The 15,214-nt window shown below is 50.5% G+C and overlaps 1 protein-coding gene across 1 annotated transcript in view; it reads right to left on the bottom strand.

The window, feature by feature from the left end:
* Positions 1-1,120: 1,120 nt before the first annotated feature.
* The window catches only part of BPIFC (BPI fold containing family C), a 35,710-nt gene continuing 21,616 nt past the window's right edge, over positions 1,121-15,214 (bottom strand). The window contains exons 11-15 of the mRNA XM_075552699.1: positions 14,308-14,375; positions 5,312-5,354; positions 4,042-4,105; positions 2,690-2,766; positions 1,121-1,655 (exon numbers count right to left, since the gene is read on the bottom strand). Coding sequence (XP_075408814.1) covers positions 1,536-1,655; positions 2,690-2,766; positions 4,042-4,105; positions 5,312-5,354; positions 14,308-14,375 — 372 coding nt within the window. The 3' untranslated portion in view covers positions 1,121-1,535. The remainder of the gene's footprint in view (positions 1,656-2,689; positions 2,767-4,041; positions 4,106-5,311; positions 5,355-14,307; positions 14,376-15,214) is intronic.

Raw genomic sequence — 15,214 nt, 5'->3', positions numbered from 1 at the left:
ATTCAGTTTTGACCCTGCTGTGTACTTGCTTTTTATCACGAAATCTCTCTGAACCTCTGAATTATTGGCCGTAAAAGGGGATCGCGGAGCAGGTATGAGAGTTAACCTCATGGAATAAGCAGCTGGCCACAGGCGCCGTCTGCTGTGCAAGTCTTTCCCCCACTCTCCCCACCTCCCATGAGACAATAAGCTCCACCAAAGCTAAGTTTGTGTTTTCTCTTTCTGATGGGCCCTGTTAGTGCAATGGATTAAGCACTGGGCTGCTAATGCAAAGGTTTGTGATGTGAACCCACCCACTGCTCTGTGGGAGAGAGATGTTGTCATCGGCTTCCCCAAAGGTCGATTCTCTTGGGAATCCAACGAGGCAGTTTTACTGAGCTTGTAGAGTCACTGTGAGTTAGAGTCCACTTGATAGCAGTAGTCTTTTAAAAAATGTCTTCATTGAGTTTGTACATTCTCGGCTTCTTCCTCTACCTCAGTTGCACCCTGTTGAGAGGGTGTTTTCTCAATGCAAATATCACCAGCAAGTTATGGATTCTTTAGGTTTAGTTGACTGAGCTGCCATTTCTCTGATCTCGAGGTGAGGTCGAGAGGGACATACTCAAAACTGTAACGTAGAGCATTCTGGAAGCGATACAATCTCTGGCGTTTCCCATGATCCCCCTTGTTTATTCGTTGGGGGATGGGGAGGCTATCTTAGTTCATTCAATCCCCCATTTAACTCAAGGACAAATGGGACCTCCTTAGTTTTAGTAATTGTCCAACTCAAACCTCAGCCAACTGCTGTGCTTGCTCCTGATCCTTGGCAACCTCACGGACCGCATGCCTCCAGAGCAGACCTGGCTCCATTGAGTTTCTCTGCTGTGACCCTTGGGAAGCAGACTACCAGACCTTTCTTCTGAGGTCCCTCTGAATAGGTTCCCAGACCTTTCTTCCGAGGTCCCTCTGAGTAGGTTCCAACCACCCACCTCTGGTTCTGTTGTCAAGCACGTAACCGCTGGCACTCCTTTGTCGGCGTGAAAGACTCTACGCTCCCTTTCTTCTTCCCTGTCTTGTTTTATTTGAAAGAAAACTCAATGGGGTCAGGAAATTTCTCAAATCAGGAATTGTTGTAGGCATGGATAGAAAACAATTTTAATTAAATAAAGGGCACACTGGCAGTAAATATAAAACACAAAAATCTAATATGTAAGAGGGATGAAGGAACCCCCCACTCCCCTCAGCAGAAGGACTCTCTGCCGGATATAACCGGTCCAGATGTGCACGCACAGAGCTTCCTGGTCATTTGGGTACACGTGCCACCCTGATGCCCTGACACACACACACACACACACACACACACACACACACACTCTCACACCCCATCCTATGTGCACACTTTAAGTCCCCGCAGGCTGGAGAAGGAAAGATCTTGTGCAAGCCCTTCGTAAGGGCTTTAGACAAGCCAGAGCGGACGTCTTCTCCTGCTGGGTGTCCAGGCGCCGTGAGGGGGTTAAGGGCCCCATCCTTCCTGCAGGGGCTTTGTACACGGGCCATCAGGGGGTTGGCTTCCCACCCCAGAATCTGTTCATCAGGTTCAGACGATCCCAGGCCTGGAAGCTCGGCGGCTTCAAGTTCTGCTCATACTTCAGGTCGGTGGAAATCAGCAGGAAACCCTGGAAAGGATGACATGATGGAGACAGAGGCAAGCTTTGGGCACTTCCCATCTTAGGATGCCTGGCTTTGCCCAAAGGATCTCAGGTTACCAGGCTTCCCTCCTCCCAGCTTGCTGGCTTGCCGCAGATTGTCTGAGATGCAACCAGCCTTTCTGGAATTCTGTCCTCTCAGGAGACTTAATCATGTGTAGAACTCTCTCTCTCTCTCTCTCTCTCTGTGTGTGTGTGTGTGTGTGTGTGTGTGTACAAGAGTGTGTGAGATAGGAGGAAACGAAAGTGAGAAATGTATAGGATTGGAGAAATCCCGGACACATATATCCACCTCCCTGAACAAAACAGTGTCCAGAAGGAGGAAGACACAAAAAAGCCAGTCTGATCACAGCCACACCCCTTTCCATCTGTGGCTGTGACCTTACCTTTCTGAGTCTTCCTCCCGTCATCTGTGTTGCTGTAGTTGATTGGTACCCGCAGCCTCCCCCCACTGCCCGGATCCTCTGGTTCTGCCCGGCCCCTGGGCCAGATGGAAATATGAGGGCTGTGGTCTGTAGGGTTCTTACGGGCTGATGTTCAGAAGTAGGTTGCCAGGCCTTTTCTCTGCGTCGCCCTCCGTCTGGAAGCATCATAGCTACACACAAGTGTCCCCTAACACGCAGAACTGAAGCTGGGTCTCCAGCGTAGAAGGGCAGACTTCTCCCACAGAACCACAGAAGGCATGCTCTCTCATCACATAGAAAATGGGACGGACAATCCCAGCCTCCCAGGTTTCACCGTGCGACAAATGAAATAATGCCCTGAAGCAGGTCTTTGTGACCCATGGCGTGAAATGCATCTGGCTACTAAGTGAAATTGGACCCGGTCCGGTTTTTAAATTCAAGTTACAATGCTGCCCAGCATTACTTGCAAGTTTGAAGAGCTAAATGTGTGGTTTATGAAATTCCCTGGGCTGGGGAAAACAACATCAAAACCCCAAAGCAAGCAAAACAGACACCGCAAAACAGGAAATGGGTCAATGACTGTGAGATTAACACGCTTACCTCAAAAACTTCGATATTTGAGTTGACCAAGGAGATCTTGTACGGGTTGGGCAGAGGAAATCCCTGTTGCAATTTGGCTAAAAGGCAGAATGAAAACGTAAGAACAGTCATGTGGGGGGACTGAACCTACAGGGCATTTTTCATAGGAGGCGCATAAACAGCTATGAAATGATCTATCTTTCCATCTGTTTGCATTCGGCGTCTTCCCTCTGGGTGCCACGTCGCTGGCCTTTCCCTGGAAGAACCATTCGTCCATCAAGGGTCCTCAAGACGCACCTGTGCTTGAGTGCGTCTGAGCAAGAGAAATGTGTTGGCAACCTGCCCGTTCATCTTTGAGGGGACCGTCATAAAAGCGGGCCCGAGACCATCTTGACGTCTCATGGAAACACATTTCAACGGGCCATCGTCAATGCGCTGCAGCGTGCCACTGTGGCTGCGCAGGGCAAGGGCAAGATCGTCATTTAGCCACGCTGTCAGTGCAGAGGGGGGGTCTGTGGAGGGTTCGCAAAACCATCCGCAGCAGTCCCCTAATCTGGTGCCAATTTAAAGATTAAGCGTGTAGGGGTGGAGTCTAGGCTGTCAATCTGAAGATAGCCAATGAGACTTCTCTGTGGGCATGGCCTTCTCCTGAGGATTCTGGGAAATCTGGTACTTTCCTCCTTGGAGGGGGAAGACACCTCTCTCTCTCTGCTATTCCCTGGGAGACATTGCAGAAGACAAACCACATGGAGGTAACCAGACCTCGGAAGCCGGAGAGAAGCCACAGACAGACCCCTGCTGGCACTGAGATGCTTACAACGCCACTGGATCCAAAGACTTTCCACCCACTGGCCTGTGATGGTCCTGCATTTGGCTTCAGTGCATGTGCTTCGTGAGTCTGAAGAGGACTTTATAGATTGGTATCAGACATAGGGGTTAATATCGGACGTATGGCCTTGGACTGGGCTGGGATTTTCCTCAATGTTCAATTGCTCTTGTATATAAATCTCTTTCTTCTACACGTGTGTCCATGGATTTGTTTCTCTAGTCTACCCAGACTAACACCCCATCCCCTGAGGAGACCCATATCCTTTCTCCCGGAACTAAAGGAGGCTCACTCGTGCCCCAGGAGCCCGGTTTCAAGCTCCGTCAAGCCATCGGGTCAGCCCTTCTTGCTGAGGCTGCCCATAGGGCTCCTCGCAGGGTGTGGACCAAATCATCCGATGGTACACACTTTGTCAATTCTGGCTCCTGCCTGGACTTACAGACAGCACTCTCAAAGTACAAGGGGGTGGAAAGGCCCTCCACTAGCCCACTAGCTCCTGTGTTTAGCCGATGCCCAGGGGCCACTTCTGTTCCCAAGAATGCCTCACCATTGGCCAGTGGCAGCACTCCGAAGTGAAGGATGGAAGACAGGATATTCTCAAACCTCAGGACCTACGATCAAAAGGGGGAACCTGGGTCAGTGCCTGAATCCGGGCACTTGGAAACACATGTGCCCGGTGTTGGTGGGTACTGGCCTCGATCTCATCAGGGTAGAAAGAAACCAAGGTGGTGTAGTGGGTTATGTATGTGTTGAGCTGCTAACCACAAGGCCAGCAGTTCGAAACCCGGGGCTCTCCCAGAAGAAGGATGAGGCTTTCTGCAACCATTAAGCTTTAGGCACCAGAAGGGGCAGTGCCGCTCTCAGTCCTGCAGGAGGTTGTGCGTCAGAGTTGACTCATTGTCCATTTTTTTTGAAAGGCAGTGAGGGGTGGGGAGCAGGTGTTATTACAGTGACCAAATAGGACAGAACTTTCCCTTTGGGTTTCTGAGACTTTAGATCTTTGTGAAAGCAGGCAGCCTCATCTTTTTCCTCTTGTAGTTACTGATGGGGTTGAACCTCTGACCTTGTGCTTAGCAGTCCAATGCAGGATCCGCTATGCCAGCAAGGCTGCTTTTCCCATATAGTTAGCATAGACAGGTCAGTGGTGCTGGCTCTGAAGCTACACATCCTAGGCTTGCCTCTTGGTTTCCCTGTGGAAGTATGGAGGCTGTGCTGCTGGCATCTGGTGGACAGAGGCCAGAGATGCCGTTAAACATGCTACCATGCATAACACAACCTCGACAAGCAAGAATGATCTGGTCTAACATGTTCATACTGTTCTAGAATGTGAGTATGTCTATGTGTGTGTGTCTCCATGTGTGTGTGACACATAATAAACAAACATGTATTGTAAGTGTTCAAAATGATCTATTTTTCCCTCCTATGGAGGAAAACTAATCAGGTTAAGAGACTAGGCAGCTAGGTAGCTACGGAGCAAGGGATTATAATCTTGGGGTTTCTAAGAGAAGTAGCTGATATATGAAGTTAATTTCGCATATGCCCTACACACTTCTTAACAGCCTTTCCAATGCCTTCTTAAGTCCTGGCATGGGTAAAAGTGAATGGGAGGTTTCTCGCCTGTTTACTGCTCAATGGGCTTGGGAGATGGGAACGACATCAGTATTACAAAAGTTCATACCGACCATTGATGCACAGAAATGGAGTGCTCAGAGGCGTGGAAAACAACCAGGCGGCCTAAAGGACCGTTCTAAACCTTGCCTTGAGAGAGAGAGGAGGAGAGAGAGAAGGTGGGGGGAGGGGAGAGTGTCAAGGTCTACCTCAATGTTGTCGTGGTCGGACGCTGGCACCGAGAGGCGGAACCTGAAAGGAAACAAACAAGGTTAAAGGAGGGTAGATGGAACAACGGTGGCTTAACAGAGAGAGGGAAGAAATGTGTTTGCGCCCATGAGTCACTATCAAAAGAAATGCATACAAGGACATTTGTGAGGACGTCATGTCCAATTGCATTTGCCACACTACTGCTTTCCGAGAGAACAAGGCTGGGATTTGCACTCAGGAAGGGGGTCTCCAAGCGCATTTGTTCCACAGGCTTTATTGTTGGCAGCTTGGATTGAGGGCCGAGCAGGGACCAGACACAATGTCTGTATCATCCCGCTGCTCTGAACTCAGCCTTATCACGTCCTTGAGCCAGGCTGGTCCCTTAGGAATGCACCCAGCCAGGATGATGACAAGGGTGAGGATGGCGGTGGTGTCCACTGGGATGGGGATGACGCTTTGTGACGTGCACTCCCGTGGAATGTCAACAACGTTTTAAAAAGGTCGTCTTGGTGAGAGGTGCCCTGGTTAACCAACCTCTCTTTGCGGCAGGCAAGGAAACCGAGGCTTAGAGAGGCCACATCATTGCCCCAAGATCACAGAGCCAGCAACGGGTGGATCCAGAAGACAAATCTCAGTCTGTTGACGTTGTTGGTTGCCATCAAGCTGGCTCCACTTGCCTGGCAGTTTCCCATGAATAGACTATCTCCTTTGCTCCGAAGGTCACCAAACGTCTGCCTGCCTCTTTGCTAGGCCTCGGCAGACATTCCTGCCAGATTGATTTGCTGAAGAGGAAGTTCATCACAAGAGGAGAAACCAGCCAAGACCTTACTATGACCTTGGTTCTGAAAAACATGCAAACTCAACTCTCACCCCAGGGGGTGCGTGATGGTGGTCTGTGGACAGTCCAGCCTGCAGACTCCAGGGAGCCCTCAGTAGAACTGGGCTCCAGAGAGTTTTCAAGGGCTCCGTTTCCCCCAGAAATAGATCGCCAGGCCTTTTTTTCTCAGGCACCTCTGGGTAGGCTCTGAGGGCCAATCTTTGAGTTAGCAGCCGAGTACCTAAGCCATTTCCACTATCCCGGGACACTGTACAACTTCTACCGAGGCTTGAACTTGGTACTTAGAGCCACGCTCCCAGGAATTCTCCGTTTCCAGGGCTGCGGGTTATGACATAGCCACAGAGTAGACGGCAGGGTGGTGGGCAAAGAGGAAGGGAGTCTCATCTTGCAACCAATTTAACAAGTTTTCAAAACTAACTGCCATCAAGTTCATTGTGACTCTTTGTGACCCTAGGACAGGGAGGAATTGTCCCTGTGGGCTTCTGAGGCTGTAAATCATGACCAGAGCTGAAAGCCTCAGCTTTCTCCTATGGAGCAGCTAGTGGTTTTGAACTGCTCACCATTGGGTTAGCAGCCCAATGTGTAACCTGCTCTGCCACCAGGGGCCCCCTCAGCAAGAAGAAGTTCAAATATGACACGATGAACGTCGAGCCAATCAGAACACAGACACAAACGTCTCATCTCCTCCAAACTGATGCCGCTGGCAGGCATTGCCAATAGATCCGAGAGTCACATTTGTTGATCTCCCTGCCCGCTGACTGTGAACTCCTTGAGGGCAGAATCCAGCTTCAATCACCTTTGTGTTCCCTGGACTGAGAAGAGGGCACATTCTAGGCACTTCGTTCCTTCCTTCACCGATTCACCCAGCATCGGGCACCGGTGTCAGCGCTGCAGCAGGTCCAGGAGAGAAGACAGAAACACCAGACACATCGCTGCTCTATAGCAGGTCCAGCCTCCTGGCGAGGCAGGTGCCAATCAAAGACTCCCACTGATGGAAGGCTCGTGTCAAGACGAGATGGATGCGCTGAAGGAAAGAAGCAGGTTCCTTGAGGCCAACGACAAAGGAGGCTGACCTTGTTTGGGGGTGGGGGGAGCAGGAAGGCTTCCCACAGAAGTGATCTTTGAACTGACCAAAGAAGGAGGAGCAGGAATTAAAAGGCAAAAAGGGGACGGAAGAGGGGAAGGGTCCAGGCAGAGGTTTCAAAGGCCAGGGGGTGGGGGGCGTGGGGAAACAGACACATAGGGGTGAGGGCCCAAGGTAATGCTAGAGAAAGACACAGATGGAGGTTGACCAGAGAGACCTTCTCATGCCACATTAGGACGTTGCTCTCTAACCTAAATGTAAGGAATGTCATGAAGGCTCTTAGGAAGGGAGCGCTGGCAGTGTTCAGCAATGCTCAGCCTGGCAGCAGCCCAGAAAACAGAACAACACCAGGGAGTGTCCCAGCCGTTCATTCCGTGCTCAGCAACGTGGAGAATGTAGACGATGCGGCTGGAGAGGCGCTGGAACTACAGGAGGCAACCAGAGACCAATACACACAGTGTGCATTCAGGTGCCACATGCTGGTGACACCCCACGGAGGTTTGCGCTTGGAATTCTGGCCAGGCGAAGGCAGAGCGTGGGCTGGAGAAGTGTGTGCGAGTGTGTGAGCTCATGGGGGTGCGGGCGAGGGAGTGTGTGGGGGCCGGGGGCGGTGTGAGTGTATTTGCATGTGAGTTTGAGTTTGTGTGAGGATGGGAGTGCCCATGAGTTTGTATGAATGGGTGAATGTATATGTGTGAGTGTGAGTAGTGGGGGCGGGGGGATGTGGTCGGTGTATGTGAGTGTGTGTAGGGATGTGAGATTTTGTGTGTGTGCCTGACAATGGAGCGTAGCTTCAGGGGGGAAATACATTGCCCCTTGAAAGAAGCACTAAGTTCACGTTACAATCATGTTCCTTCACACCCAACGTTGCAACTACCCACTGATCTAAGTGTCTCTCCCGCTCTGTGGACCTGGAAGGGGAGAGCCATTCTTCTCCCTACTCTGTGCGTCAAGAACGGTGCGTGGCTCACAGCAGGCTCTCGACAAATTCTCCCAGAGTGGATGCTCATCTCAGGAAGCTGTGGGAGCTGAGGTGGGTTGGCTTGAAGGGTCGGGCCAGGAGCTAAGAGTGGACAAGTCACAGGCTGCAGATTTAATCTCATGATGGATGATTTTGGAGGGGGGAAATGGGATGCGCCTCCCGGTATCAAAGGGCCCTCTTGGCAAGTGAGTCAGTGTCTTAACTTCCTTGCCTCCTGTGGACCATCGCTCCCCTCTATGAGCTGGTAGAAGGATCCATTTGAGGCTTCCTCCTCTGCCGGTGGCCACCCGCTTGGAGAATTCTACTGCTCGTGGTAAAAGGTGAGAGCTTTGTACGACCTGAAGGGAAACGGAGTATTCTGGCTTCCGTGGTATGGAGAGTTGGTGGCATCATGGATTACACATTTGGGCTGCTAGCCGGTAGGCCAGCAGTTCAATTCTACCAGAAGAAGAAAGATGGGGTTCAGGAGAAGAAAGATGGGGTTCTCTGCTCTTGTAAAGCTCTGCACAATCAGAAACCCACAAGAACAGTTTGATGCTGTCCTCTTGGGCCTCTTGGAGCTGGAATAGACTTGGTGGCAGTGAACTTTGGTTTGGCTTCCACAGTGACTCAGAGGGAGAGTGGGGTGGGTACCAGCCCAGGTGACAAGCTCTAGCTCTGCTGACCGGTCCAAAGCGTGGCTTCTATAGAAACGACGATTCCATTCTTGCACGGACCTGTTTTTCTCTCCAGTCTTCTCTGCAGATGGATTATGTTGGGGTATGCTTTGCCGCCTCTGGCGTGAGGAAGATAGTGAGGTGGTGATTTCATCTTCCTGTAGGCAGATGTCTTTGTCTTCTCTGACGGGATTGTTTGTTTAGGAGGGATGGTAGGGCTTCTACAGCCTTGCTGGAATAGTGGGTTTGCACAATGGGCTGCTAACTGCAAGGTCAGCAGTTTGAATCTACCAGTTGCCCCATAGGAGAAAGAGGAGGTTTTCTGCTTCCATGAAAATTGACAGCCTTGGGAACCCATAAGGCAGTTCTACGAGTCACTCTGAGTTGGCATTGACTCAGTGGCAATGGGTATAAGTGAGTAGGGCTGTGTGTTTGTACCAGGGGCAGATTATCCCCTATGCAAGGTAAGCACTGACTTACTAATAGTAAATAAGCATAAGTAAGTCAGTGCTTACTTTGCTTCCTGGGTACTCTGCCCCTGTCAGGGGCTGTGAATTTGAAAAGAGGCTTTAATTCTGATGGAAGATGCTGTGGTGCTTGGAGAGAGCCAGATGTGAACCATCCGTAGAAGCAGAATCTTTGAAGTGGCGAAACCAAGGTGACATTGTTCCCTACAGGTGATTGAGTAAACACAGTGAACTCGTGCTTATCTTGTGGGATAATTAACGTTTTGTGTCAACTTGATTGGGTATCATTCTCGGAAGTTTGGCAGTTAAGAACTAAGAACCCTACAAGATGGGATTTCCTTTCAGAGTCTGGTCTGCTTCCAATATACATTGATGCTGTGGGAAAGCTTGCTTGCTTTTTTGCTGAGTTTGACTCCTGCATCTGGCCCATCAATCTCCGGTTCTTGGAACTTGAGCCAACAGCTTGCCATATTGCTTGCTGATCCTGGGAGTCTTCAGCATCCTGGCATCTTACCTGCCGACCTTAAGATTCATTCCTTTCTGCAGTCAGAACCGTGTGGTCTTCCAGCACCTCTTGGGCTCATCAGCCCCTGAGCTACTTGAGTCAGGAACAGCCTCAAACCTAATATCTGGCCAACAGATTTGGAGTTTTCTCACCTTTACAACCGCGTCAGCCCTCTTCTGATAGAAATCTCTCTCTGTTTACCCAGAAACAGGGTTCACCGATGTTCCTTCTCCAGAGAAGGCACCCTGAAACATTTTGCTTATTGGGAAATCTGACACTCTTGGTCATAGTGGGGTGGAGTGCAGTTTGGGAGTATCCAGAGCCTCAATTATGACAAAGCTGAATAATGTTCTAGAGTTCCACATTGTTCAACAATGATGTGTATTTTATTACATGAACTTAGAACAGAGAGTGGGAATTTAAATGAGCTGGCTGAGACCCAAGAAAGAGAACATGTGGGCTAATTTAGCCTCTGAATTAATCTGAAAAACAAACAAACAAACAAACAAACAAACAAAACCCTGGGATTGCCTGTGCTTGGAACAAAGTGCCCAACTTCAGCTAGCGCGCAGTAAGGATCTAATTGACGACTCGGAGGACCAAGTTCACAGCTTATAAGATCCTTCTGACATCTCATGGCCTTTGGGACCCACTGCCCCCTTTTATGTGGTCAACATTTGATCCTAGGGAGAGAAAGAGAATGAAAGACTATCAAGAGTGATAGCCAGTATTTCTTAAGCACTGACCGTGAGCAGGGGCCATTGTGCTCTGGGCTTTACAACTGCCATCTCATCGCCCCATACACCAACCCAATCGAGAGGAATGCTATGCTGCTGGTGAGGGCCTGGGTGCTCGCCGCGGCCACGTAGCTGCTTGCCCCAGGTCACACTGCTAGAAAAAGATTGAGGGAGAATTCAGATCTAGGCTCCAGACGCTGTCCTTTCAACGAGACATACCCAAAGAGGCCAAGTTTATTCCGAAGCCTGCCCGCTTGTGCTTCCTGTATCGTTTCTTCCACCGTCTTCCGTCATTGAGGTGGTGGGGGGGCGGGCGGCAGGTCTGTGTGCCTCCTCCATTTCGGGACACCCACCATCAGCATCTTTTCTCTCCTCGGTCAAGAGTCCTGGTGGCGGAGTGGTTACACACTAGGCGGTGATCTGAAAGGTCAAGGGTTCGAAACCACCAACTATTCCATGGGAGAAAAACGGTCTACTCCCGTCACGAGTCGGTCTCTCAGAAACACACCGGAGCTGTTCTGTCCCGTCCTATTGGGTTCCTGTGGGTTGGCACCGAATCTGTGACCACGTGTGAGTGTCAAGACTTTGGGCGGTGGCTGGTAGGGACCGTGGAGTCGTTTTGGATTCATGGCCACCTTACATACAAACCCTGCACCGTCCTCACAATTGTTACGTCGAACAAGCCGTTGTTGCATTCATGGTGTCAGCCCCTCTCCTCCGGGCCCTTCCTCTTCTTCACTGACGTCTGCTTCACCGGGCAGGATGACCTTCTCCAGGGACAACATGCCCATGGCGTGCTATGTTCGAGTCCCTTGCTGCCGTCACTGTCGTGCCTTCCCAGCTGAGGGACTCATTGTCCAGCGCTTGACCACACTGCATGCCACTGCTCTTCCTAATGTTTTGTGGCTAATTTTTTTCCCCAGAAGTGGACCGTCTCTTCCTTCTTCCCGGTCTCTTCTTTGCCTGGAAGATCGTCTGAAACCTCTTCACCACGCCTGACCCTGCTGGTATTTGAAACACCAATGGCATCCTTTCCAGCGTCACCAGCAACCTGCAAGCCACCCCAGCAAGACACACTGATGGAAGTGGCCTTTCAGAGACCATCAACAGCCAGCCACTTCATGGAACACAACACACAACTCTCCAGACACTGATTCACACATTCCTCGCACCAGCCCCGGGAGCGGGCTTTGTCAACGCCTCGTTTTACCGATGAGGGAAGTGGAGGTGCAGAGAAGTTAAGAAACTGGCCAAAGACCCCACAGGGAACCAATGACAGAGCTGGGACCCGAACATATAGAGTCTGACTCTCTCACCCCCCCACATCGAACTGCTGCTCATTTCTATGGGGCCAGCCCTGAGCAGCCCCGGGGAAGAGATGCGTTCAGGCAGGTTAACAAGGATGTGGGTTCCCCAGAACCTTCCCTAGAGACCCAGAGGGCCAGGGTCCCCAGTTCCTTTCAGGGATGGCCCAAGTCTCCCCACCCTCTTTACACCGTCTCCTGCTGACATCACCCAGACCAAACCAGCTGGTCCTGAAATACAGCCCTCTAGGTGCCAAGTAGTGGAAGAGCCGGCTGGGGCAGCCTGTGGGCGGCAGGTCACCTCCTCAGCACAGCCGCCCTGAAGCCTTCCTTGGACCCCTCGGCTACTCTCAGCCTATGATGATTGGGTCACGTTCTTGCCCCTACCCTGCTCCCCACCTGGGGTTTGCAGTAGCACCCACTTCAGGAGACACCCTCAGCCTCAGGGCCTTGCTCTCTGAAGGGCCCTGTGCTTCATTTCAGACTCTGCTGTGGTCATCTTGAAATTCCTAATGATGTTTGAACTGAGGGTCCCGCCTTTGCCTTTTGCAAATGACGTAACTGCTGCTCACACGGCTCTCAGGCATCAGGGTGCAGGGGGTCTCCCTAGGGTTTGGAGACCACCATGGAGTGGGCAGGCAGCAGGGGTCCTGTTCATAAAGTCAAATGGTGATCTCTTTGGATGGTGGGAATTTGCTGTGGAGTCGATTCTGACTCATAATGACCCCAACAGAATGAAGGACTTCCGTTCCCCATACCATCCTCCCAATTACAGATAGGTTGGCTTCTATTGCTGTCGCCACTGCCAATCCATCTCATTGAGAGTCTTCTTCTTTCTCATTGACCTTCCACTTGACCAAGCTTGATGGCCTTTTCCAGGGCCTGGTCCCTCCCTATGACCTGCCCAAAGTACCCTCACAAAGTCTCACCAGTCCCGCTTCTAAGGAAATGAGACCCAAGGTGGTTAATAGACTTGATCATGGTGATAAACCAGGGAGCAGGGGGTTAGCGCTTGGGTCCTTTCATTCCAAACCTCTATTCGCTCTGAGTTTGCTGATGAGGATAATTATATGACAGGATCTGATGTCTGATGCGGTATTATGTCAGCGTTTCCTAAAATGGGAAATACTGTCCCCTGGGGGACAGTGGGATGATGGGGAGGCCGGGGAGGGGGGTGGGGGTGGGCTGGCAAAGCAATACCTGCACTTTACCCTGGACTATGGGCTACAGTACAAAAGTCCTTCATTGCCAGAGGTACTGTGGCAGTTACATAATCTGTTGCCAATTTGGTACTTGAGAGGATTACGAGTGAAGGGGTGGAGTCTAGTCTGTCAATCTGGTCATAGCCAATGAGGCCTCTGTGTGGGCGTGGCCTTCTCCTGAGAATTCTGGGAACTCCTGGCTTTCCTCTTTGGAGTCAGGAGAGACTCTCTGTCACTTCCTTCAAGTCATCCCTGAAGAGAAGCCACATGGACCTCCCCTGGGAACTGGAGGAGCCACATGGAGACCCCTGCCAGCGCTGAGATGCTCCTACCACCACTGACTTTGCACCCACTGGCCTGTGATCCTCCTGCATTCGGCATCATTGCGTGTGTTTCATGAGTCTGAAGAGGACTTTATAGATTGTTATTGGACAGATAGGCTAATATCAGACTTATGGTCTTGATCTGGATTGGGCTGGGATGTTTTCTCAATATTCAACTGCTCTTGTATACCTCTTTTTTACACACATATGTGTGTCCATGAATTTGTTTCTCTAGTCTACCGGACTAACACAGGGGCTGAGCGATTTTTTTCTGTAAAGAGGGAGGTAGGCCAAATCAGTTTGGAAACCTACAATCTAATGGAATATTATATTAGCATGTGAATTTCTCTTATGCAATGATGTTTATAACTAGTTTGTTCCCCATTTTACTTAAGCATTGCCTAGTTGGAAAGCCAAAGACCGACTACACATCCCAAGTCTTAGCTACGTTCACACTTTGCAGTGGTCTGGTCTGTTAGGGGAAGTACTTCAGTGGCTCGGGTCCTAGACAATACCAACAACACTGCTTTTCTTTTCAAATTACCCAGTAAGCAAGTTAAGCACGGGCTTACTTTCTTTTCGAACAGTGTTATTGAGATATAATTAAACAGATCGTCCAAGTCAACAGTTCAAGCACATGAAGACTGATTGTGGTTTTGCCACCATAATTAACTTTGGAACCTTTCCTTACTTCTTGTGCCCATTGCTATTAACTCCCCATTTCCCCCCTCCCCCACTTCTGGGTCCCCACAGTTGCTGTCTTCCTAGGTCCACCCATCCTAACTTCTCCCAACAGGAAAGCCTCCAAAACGAAGACAGAAAACAGAAGGGACCGGGCAGCAACGTGCTCACTCACTTTTAGTGAGGATTCTAACCGTCCAAGTCGATCGAGCTTACCTGTTCAGCGATAAGGAGCAGACCAGCCTTTGTCCCAGGATAACAAGGCCGACACTGGTACTAGCAACCTGTGGATAGCAACAACATTCGTCTGTTTGGGGCCCTTTCCTAGAGCCGGCATGGAGCCCCGGTGGCGTAAGGGGTTAGACATTGAGTTGCTAACCACAAGGTCAGCTGTTCAAACCCACCAGCTGCTCTGCAGGAGAAAGATGAGGTTGTCTGCTCCCGTAAAGAGTTCCAGTCTCAGAAACTCAAGGGGGCAGTTCTACTGTCCTTGAGGGCCACGGTGAGTCAGAATTGACATGACAACGACAGTGGGTTTGGTTCCTAGCGGAAACAAAGCTCTAAAAAAAATGTTTCTCTTGCAGGTAAGAAAATGAAAGACAGACATACTTTTTGTTGGAGAATTTCCTTTAAATCATGTTCTCTTTACCCCGAATCTCTTTGCCGCATGTACTGTGTGTGAGAAATGAGCCCTGTTGACGCGTGGTTATGTGTTGGGCTGAGATTCGCAAGGTTGGCAGTTCGAAACCACCAGTCCCCCCTTGGGACAAAGATGAGACCTTCTACTCCCACAAGCAGTGGCAGTCTTGGAAACTCACAGGGGCAGCTCGACTCTGTCCAGTCGGGTCCCTCTGAGTCAGCTTTGACTGATGACAGTAAGTGTTGAGAGATTTTGCTTAGATTCTCTTCCATCCCATCTCAGCTGGCCTTGAGCAGGCCAAAGAAACTTGTGTTTCATCTGGATGGACTCACTTGGAGGAACAAAGTTGTCCCAGCCATGCCCTGGCAGCAGTGGGAACGTGTGCAGTGGGGGTGTGAAGCTTCAGCCGCTCGCTCGGCAGTTAAGTACATGCCTGCTACCCTGAAAGGTTGGTGGTTCAAACTCACTCAGCTGCTCTGAAGA

This window comes from Tenrec ecaudatus, chromosome 6 (assembly GCF_050624435.1).
Source record: "Tenrec ecaudatus isolate mTenEca1 chromosome 6, mTenEca1.hap1, whole genome shotgun sequence".
NCBI lineage: Eukaryota > Metazoa > Chordata > Mammalia > Afrosoricida > Tenrecidae > Tenrec > Tenrec ecaudatus.
This window is presented reverse-complemented; position numbering and strand designations above follow the sequence as displayed.